The following is an 8,949-nucleotide window of genomic DNA, read 5'->3' on the forward strand; positions in this document are numbered from 1 at the left end:
CTTTATCCTTCCCTTTTCCAGATGTTCTAATTCTCTCCTCCCAGTGATTTCAAATCAGCCTAATAAACACCCTCTCCCCTGACCCCCACAGTGTCAAGCTAACTTTGAAGGTCTGGAGATGCAGGGAACATAGGAACACGCACAGAAGATGATTTCCAAGGCAACGATGAAGTCAGTCTTTAGGAAATCTGACTAAGACAGTTTTGAAATTGGTGGAAGCTCTTGGAGGGCTTCTGTCCTTTCTCTTTTCCAGCCTCTCAAGGGGTGCTGTGGCCCCTGAAAACCTACTTGAGCCCCCCAGCAAAGCAAGTGAACAGCATCCCTTCCTCTAGTCCCAGGTAGGGGCTCTCAAGAGACTCAAGGAGAGCAGTGGTCCCTTGTGCGCCAGGTGTCCGGGCAGAGGCAGAGTCCCACCTGACCTCCTGCTGGAACTGTCTCCCTGACCCGGGGGGACAGAGATGCACTTCCACTGCTGGTTCCCAGGGCCCCTCAGTCCCTTGCCCATGGGAGCACCTTCAGTCCTTAACAGGGACAGCTTTTCGGGGCTCCCTGCCTGTCCGAGCCAAGGCGAAGCCTGCTCGTCAATGAGTAGATCAGATGCCGGCCTCCCTCCTGGTTTGTCCTTCCCTCTTTTCCCCTTTCCTCTGGTCTAAGCTCTTCTCTACCCCTCAGGCACCCACCTGCTCACCTCACACCTGTTCTGCGCAGCCTTTCCTCATCCTTCCTGCACTCTGTGGGAAAGCCAGGTACCGCTCAATGCGAGGTGCAGCTCAGAAGGTCTGCATTTTCATTGGCTCAAAGTCTCAAGCTAAAGGTGGGACATCCCAGTGAGGACTCCCAGGTCCTGCTAGGGCTTGGGGATGAGCCTGTGGCACTCAGTGTTCTTTAACCTATGATACCCCAGGGAGAGATTATTCTCTCCATGAACCCAGACTTTAAAACTTCCTTTGTGCCTTTTATAATGAAAGTTCTCCCCCAGTTCCTTCCTTCCACATGGCCTCTCAACACAGACCTTCAGCTTCCTCTGCGCACCCGAGACTCCCTCTCCTCTCACCCCACTTGCTGATGCCCCCCCCAGGGGGGGCTTTACTGATTCTCTCCACCCTGCCCCAAGCAGGAGGGGGCTGCTCCTCCAGTCCCGCCCATCCACCAGAGGCCTGATGCTCCACAAGCCTCGTTTCAAATGGTTTTGTTAAGACCCAGAATCTCAGTTTAAGTCTAAGTCATTTTGTCATCCTGCACCGGTATCCAGTCAGCCCCCATCTCATCCTGGGTTTCTGTTGGTCAGACCTGGATTCTTTCCTTAGCACTACTTCTTATCGTCCTTTGGGTCGATTAAATTAGATGAAATCTAGATTAAAATTTATGTTTTTATCTGAGCCTTGGTATCTCTTCCTCCTCAGTAGGCTTCCGGTATCCCACTGCCTCTGCTTTGTCAGGAACACAGTTAATCTTGTCCTGAAAGGCCACTGGCAGAGGTCCTCGGCCCCCAGCCATCAGGCAGGCTGACATGTGCAAGGTGCCCTGTGGGCAGCAGGGGACAGTCAGCCCAGGGAGCTTGGGCCCCAAGCCCTCCTTGCTTGGCACAGTGGGCCAGGAGCTGTAACGGAGATGGGCCAGAATGGAGGTGATATCGACAAGGAAAGAAGTGAGCCTAACCCTGGCCTGTCCCAAGCTGTGTGCTATCCAACAAAAAACATGTCAAACCAGGAGGAAGCAAATGAGGAATGGTGAAGGGACTGGGCATCCAGGGGTGGTCGACCCTACGTGCTCAAGCCTGCCTGAGGCCTGGACCACACCCATCCATGGAGACTACCCCTGTCCTCCCACCATGGAGCATTTCTAAGAATCACAGCATGATCAACCATGGTTTCCCAGAAAACTTCCTCAAATAGAATGGAACTCCACTCTGATGGTTCACACCATGTATTCTGCACTTGGAGGTGGGGAGAGAGGACTCAGTGGACAGCATTTGGGGTGACCAAGGGCACCTGCATGGTCTCAGGTCTTCCCTGCCTAACGCCTCACCCCACAGCCCTGGCTCCTGCCTAATACACTCTTAAATTCCACACCGCACCCCTCCAACTCCCAGGAAGCCTGCCAGCCGGCTACCTCAATTTTCATTCAGAATGACTGATTGCCTCATCGGGCTGCAAAGCAACAGAATTAAGATCCACACATTCTCTCTAATTTTAAGGGGCGCACCATGACCCTCTCCCCATTCCAGCAGGGGGCCACTGTCAGGACATGGTGCTTGTCCTCTGAGTCAAGCCCTATTTCTCTCTCCAACCTCTGAGACGCAAACACTCTTTGTTACACTCCCACCCCTGACTGGCATCGCCACAGGCCAAGCATCTGGAAGGCAGAGGTGGGAGTGGGGCAGAGAAGGGAGAGGGCATCTTGAAAGGAGCCATGGGAATGTGCTCCTACAGGGTGGGCCCTGGGGAGGTTCCCACAAGGACGGCGCCTCCAGTCACTGAGTCCAGTTACACTCTGTGCTGGTTCCGCAGAATAACCAGAAATATTATTTAGTTAATACTTCCTTTTAAATGGACCCATCAGAAAACAAACCCAGTTATTTATAAAGAAACCTTGAGTCTCGACCAAACATGGAAAGCTAGCATTGTTCATCAGATTCGTTTAAAGTCAATCAATCAATCTCCATTAAGGTAAAAGGTGTTATTTGTGGCCGTGTAAATCTGCCTCTCGAGGACTGTTGTGGGTTGAGTCTTTTTGACAATCAACACTTAGGGCCTGAGAGGCTGTCTCTTAGGGAGAGGCTCGGTCACCTCTGGCCTTGGACATGTTGGCTGCGAAACGTGCCCCCGACCACCGACCACTCCTCCCGGGCACACACTGCCTGCCGTGTAGGTCCCCAGGTTGCAGGTCCCCAGGTTCGACTCCCCAGTGGGGAAAGTGTGCAGGCCCCACTTACAATTCGTGGTTTGAAGGGGGGCTTGATCTTCTTCTGCTCCAGGAGCACCCAGTCGATCTCTTTGAAGAACGGGTGCTGCTTGATGGCGTCCTCCCCGTTCTGCGCCGCCACACAGCCCAGGCGCTTGTGGGGGTTCTTCGTCATAAACTGCGGGGAGGAGGACACGAGTCAGCGTCAGTGAACAGGCTGGGCTGGCACAGGCTGGGAGGGAAGAATGGGAGTCCGCCAAGGCCACGTCCTCAGTATCCCAGTCCAAGTCTGTTCTTGGCTCTTTCAGGGGACCCAACCCCTTGGGCTTTCTTGAACTCTTATGTAGAATTTACTACGTGCCAAGCACCAGCCAACGATAGTACATATATATTCGCTCACTTTATCCTCACACAAGCCCATCAGGCACTACTATTGTCTCTATTTTATACGTGAGGAGCTTGAACCACAGAGAGATTAATTTATTCGCCAAGGTCACTCACACAACTAGCAAGGTACTGAACGGGGAATAGGAACTTAGCCTCTTACGAACTCTCTGACTCCCCTTAGATTCTCAAGTCTTCTCATCAGGAAGACTGAGGTCTCAAAAAGCCTCCTACGCTGAGGTCAACGGTTCTTTTTGAGGAAGGAAAGAAGACCAAGTATTGATATGAAGGTAAATGATCAACTATACCTCCTGAGACAAGGTGTTAATCTCCCATGGTGAAAGCCGAATGTGTATCTAAATGCAGGAACTTGAATGTTTATCTAAACACAGGAACAAACTCTAAGCCAAAGGAATCCATCTATAATGGTAGAATTTCAGGCTTCCTTGGCAAGGGAGATTTTCTGGGGCAGGGAGAACCTCCTGCTTGAAACCAAAGCACACAGGCATGGGTTAAATGCCACGGGAGAGAAGGGCTCCAGATAAGAGAGTGAAGGTGAGGGGTAGTCGCGAGTTAGGAGTGGAATCGATGCGTCTTGTCTTTCTCATCTGCAAGCTGACCCCTGCTTAAACACTTTGGACGACCCCCATGATAAAGTCCATACCTCCGTGGTATGGCTCACAACTTCGCAGCCTGAACCTGTCTACCCTGCTGGCCTTTCACCTCCTTTATTCCCTCAGACTGAATGCCCTTTGCCAGTCCCAAGGCTGCCTCCTTTGTGAAGACCCCCCAGACTCCCTCCTCTGTTGATACCTTGGACCCCATGTTTCTTGGGTTTTTTTTTGTTTGTTTGTTTTTGAGTTGGCGTCTCACTCTGTCGCCCAGACTGGAGTGCAGCGGCCGCTCCCAGCCACCGCAGCCTCGACCTGCTGGGCTCCGGCGATCCTTCCACCTCAGCCTTCCAAGTAGCCGGGATTACAGGCATGCACTACCACGCCCGGCTGATTTTTTGATTTATTGTAGAGATGAGGTCTCGTTGCCCAGGTGGGTCTCAAACCCGCGGGCTCAGGCAATCCACTTACCTCAGCCTCCCAAAGGCACGGGATTACAGGCTGAGCCACCGAGCCCGGCTCTTGTTGTTGTTGTTGTTGTTGTTTTGAGCTGGAATCTCACTCTGTCACCCAGACTGGAGTGCAGTGGCTGTTCCTGTTCCCGGCCACCTCAGCCTCAACCTGCTGGGCTCCCGCGATCCTCCCACCTCAGCCTTCCGAGTAGCCGGAATTACAGGCGCGCGCTACCACGCCCGGCTGATTTTTTGATTTATTGTAGAGATGAGGTCTCGTTGCCCAGGTGGGTCTCAAACCCGCGGGCTCAGGCAATCCACTTACCTCAGCCTCCCAAAGGCACGGGATTACAGGCTGAGCCACCGAGCCCGGCTCTTGTTGTTGTTGTTGTTGTTGTTTTGAGCTGGAATCTCACTCTGTCACCCAGACTGGAGTGCAGTGGCTGTTCCTGTTCCCGGCCACCTCAGCCTCAACCTGCTGGGCTCCCGCGATCCTCCCACCTCAGCCTTCCGAGTAGCCGGAATTACAGGCGCGCGCTACCACGCCCGGCTGATTTTTTGATTTATTGTAGAGATGAGGTCTCGTTGCCCAGGTGGGTCTCAAACCCGCGGGCTCAGGCAATCCACTTACCTCAGCCTCCCAAAGGCACGGGATTACAGGCTGAGCCACCGAGCCCGGCTCTTGTTGTTGTTGTTGTTGTTGTTTTGAGCTGGAATCTCACTCTGTCACCCAGACTGGAGTGCAGTGGCTGTTCCTGTTCCCGGCCACCTCAGCCTCAACCTGCTGGGCTCCCGCGATCCTCCCACCTCAGCCTTCCGAGTAGCCGGAATTACAGGCGCGCGCTACCACGCCCGGCTGATTTTTTGATTTATTGTAGAGATGAGGTCTCGTTGCCCAGGTGGGTCTCAAACCCGCGGGCTCAGGCAATCCACTTACCTCAGCCTCCCAAAGGCACGGGATTACAGGCTGAGCCACCGAGCCCGGCTCTTGTTGTTGTTGTTGTTGTTGTTTTGAGCTGGAATCTCACTCTGTCACCCAGACTGGAGTGCAGTGGCTGTTCCTGTTCCCGGCCACCTCAGCCTCAACCTGCTGGGCTCCCGCGATCCTCCCACCTCAGCCTTCCGAGTAGCCGGAATTACAGGCGCGCGCTACCACGCCCGGCTGATTTTTTGATTTATTGTAGAGATGAGGTCTCGTTGCCCAGGTGGGTCTCAAACCCGCGGGCTCAGGCAATCCACTTACCTCAGCCTCCCAAAGGCACGGGATTACAGGCTGAGCCACCGAGCCCGGCTCTTGTTTGTTTTCTTAGACAGGTTCTCATGCTGTGGCCCAGCTCAAGTGCAGTGGCGCGATCATAGCTCACTGTAGCCTTGAACTCCTGGGCTCAAGGGATCTTCACACCTCAGTCTCCTGAGTAGCTGGAACTACAGGTGTGTGCCACTGCACTTGGCTAATTTTTAAATTTTTTGTAGAGATGAGTCTCACTATGTTGCCCAGGTTGTGCTTGAACTCTTGGTCTTTAGTGATCCTCCTGCCTTGGCTTCCCAAAGTGCTGGGATTATAGGTGTGAGCCACTGTGCCTGGCCTCCTGTTTACTTAAATAAAAATTTGTCTACACCTCTCTTTCTCTTGGTGAACTCTATAACTTAGCAATCAAGCCTATCTGACCAGAACCTGGCTTAGTGTCTGGCTCCTAGTATACACTTAGTAGACTGTAATGATTGAATAGAGGGCTAAAAGTTGGGCCTCAAGGCACAGTGCTGAGGGAGGGAAGCAGCTGGATGGCCATTTACTGTTGCATAGGTTGTGCACTGCATAATTCTACAAAGCAAATGGCCTTCTCTAGACTTCACCACTTTCACATAGGCAGCAGTCCTCAGAGATAGCTCAGTGGCCAGAGCCATGAAAAGCCTGGCCTGGCCCTAGAGTCAAGTGACAATGCAAGGAAATGAAGTGTTTCAAGGCCAAGGGAGTAGGACACTCCTCCTCACAACTTCAGTTCTTCCTGCTCTCCCTCTTTTGGGAGGGGAAGTATCAGGGCCAGGGATCGACACAGAGGTCTGAACACCCTAGGAAGCTGCCCCTGAGCCAGCCATTCTCATGGAGAGCTCACCTTCACTCACAGTGAGCACAGGGGTGGCCTCTAACCTCTGAATTTCTACAGGCCAACATTTTCAACCTTGGTACTAGTAGCATTTGGGACCAGATACTTCTTTGTTGTGGGGGACTGTCCTAGGCTTTGTAGGCTGTTTTGTAGCTCCTGTGGCCTCCACCCACTACATGTCAGTGGCACTCCCCCACCCCAAGCTGTGACAACCCCAATTCTCTCCAGACACTGGTGAATGTCTGGGGGAAGAGGCCAAAACGGCCCCTCGTTGAGAGCCACTGCTCTGGTCTCCCAACATGAAAGGGTTCAGCTGGCGTGCTGGTGGGGGACTCACAGGGAGGTGTGCTGAGCTGGGGTCAGGGCCTGGGATGGTGGCCAGTTCTGCTGGGCACAGTATTCTGGCTGTCTTGGGTGTTGGAGGTTTCCCCTCAGTTACTCAGCTGACTTGGGACAAGATGGGCTCTGGGAATAGATGGAGGCGAAAGCTCCTATCTCTACCCCAAGTCAGTCACTCTAGAGGGCCCTCTGTGGTGGTCTGGAGTGGTAGCACAAAGTGCAAGCGAGATAGAACCAGTGACTATGACATCTCCTTGAGTGGAAAAGCACCGTACATGGTTGAGAGGAAAACGAAATCTACGTACAGCATCCTAACATTTATATAAAAGAGATAATGAAATAAAAATTTACCAGCCAGGCGGGGTTCACACATGTAATTCAAGCACTCTGGGAGGCCAAGGCGGAGGATTGCTTGAGTCCAGAGTTTGAGACCAGCCTGGGCAACATAATGGTGGCATGTGCCTGTAGTCCCAGCTACTTGGAAGGCTGAGGTGGGAGGATCACCTGAGCCCAAGATATCAGGGCTGCAGTGAGTCTTGATCATGTCACTGCACTCCAGCCTGGGTGACAGAGTAAGACCCTAACTCAAAAAACAAAGGAATTTATCTTTGTATCTGCTGGTATATACCTAAAGAAATTCTGACAGGATATATAAAAGTCTAAAAACAGAGGTAGAGGGGAATAAGGATGAGATTGAGACCTTTCACTGAATCCTATTTTATGCTTTGTGCTTTTTAAAAAAAAAAAAAAAAACATGTGATCAAGCAAGCAAGCAAATGATCACATACATAGCTACAATATAAACTAGAAAAAAATCTAATTGGAAAAGTGTGATAGCCACCCTCCCACTGGGTGACACGTCCTTCCCGAGAAAGATTGCTTTTCTGTAGGGAGGTGAAAATGAACGCGGGTGGCTCAGAGAAGTCAGATCAGAGAGCCTCTGAGTGCCAGGCTCCACAGCGCCCCATATTCGTCTATTTAAATCCCTTCTCTCCTTCCTTTGGACACTCTTTCATCTCCCTTCTGCACCAAGTGCCATGGTGAGTGACGAGAGACACGGTCCCTCACGCCAGAGAACGAACTAATTGCGGCTGTCATGAATGACAGGACACACGCAGGAGGCTCTGAGAGTGTGATGGGGTGATGCCCCTGTTGGGGTCCCCTGGGAAAGCAGCACTTAGACTGGAACCCAAGGAGGAGCAAGGAGTACCCAGGCAAAAGGGGAGGGTGGAGAGTAGCCAGGGAGAAACAACACCGAAGATGAGTATTTTGGCTCCAGGATGTGGACCGGTGTGGCCAGAGCCCAGACAAGGGGCAAGGGCAAGACAGCAGCTCCACGCAGGGCCGTGGGAGCTACATGGAAGACATGGGTCTTTATCCAACTGCCATGTGCAGCCTGTGATGAGTTTTAAGTGGGGCGTGAGGCATGGGATGGTAGGACTTGCATCCTTGTGAGAGAATTCGGATTGGAGAACAGAGATGGAGGTAAGAGGTCCTGCAGTGCACCAAGGGGGAGGTGGCTTGGCCTAGGGCGGCATGGGAGGGAAGGGGGATGCAGAAAGATAACTAAAATGGAGCATTTTTTGAGGGAGAATGGACTCGATGATTGGCCCACTGTGGTGAGGAGAAGGTGGTGCCCCCATTTCCAGCCTGTGCAGCAGGGAGGGTAGGGTGGCATATACTGAGCCAGGGAGCTTGGGAGTGAGCAGATTTATGGGGACCATTGAGAGCTCAGTTTGGGGGCATATTGAAAATGAGGGGCCACTGGACAGCCGAGCGGAGGTACTGAGGAGGGCCCTGAAACACAGACTTGGGGGCTGGAAGACGGGTCTGCTGGGGACACCCCTCCCTCAGGGCAGGGCAAGAAGGGGTAGAGCCCTGTGCTGGGGGACAGCCACGGGATAAGAGGCTAGCCGGGGGCTGAGTCCTGAGGGATGAGGGCGGCAGTGATCAGAAGGTATTCATGAAGAATTCAGAACACGCCAGCGCGTGACAACAGCAAGGAACTGGGGAGGGCAAGGATTATAGACTGCAACCAAGGGGGCTCATGCAGGAGTCTTCTTTAGGCTCCCACAACTAGCCGGGCGTGGTGGTGTGTGTCTGTAGTTCCAGCTACTTGGAAGGTTGAGGCAGAAGGATTGCCTGAGCCCAGCA

At 52.8% G+C, this 8,949-nt stretch overlaps 1 protein-coding gene across 1 annotated transcript in view; it reads right to left on the reverse strand.

Moving 5' to 3' along the window:
* LOC103256151 (protein kinase C epsilon type) overlaps positions 1-8,949 on the reverse strand; it is a 105,724-nt gene that overhangs the window by 26,049 nt on the left and 70,726 nt on the right. Inside the window, exon 4 of the mRNA XM_008054045.1 lies at positions 2,936-3,082. Within this exon, the coding sequence (XP_008052236.1) occupies positions 2,936-3,082 (147 nt within the window). The remainder of the gene's footprint in view (positions 1-2,935; positions 3,083-8,949) is intronic.

The sequence above is a fragment of the Carlito syrichta genome, unplaced genomic scaffold (assembly GCF_000164805.1).
Source record: "Carlito syrichta isolate Samal-C Ts95f unplaced genomic scaffold, Tarsius_syrichta-2.0.1 Scaffold288978, whole genome shotgun sequence".
Classification (NCBI taxonomy): Eukaryota; Metazoa; Chordata; class Mammalia; order Primates; family Tarsiidae; genus Carlito; species Carlito syrichta.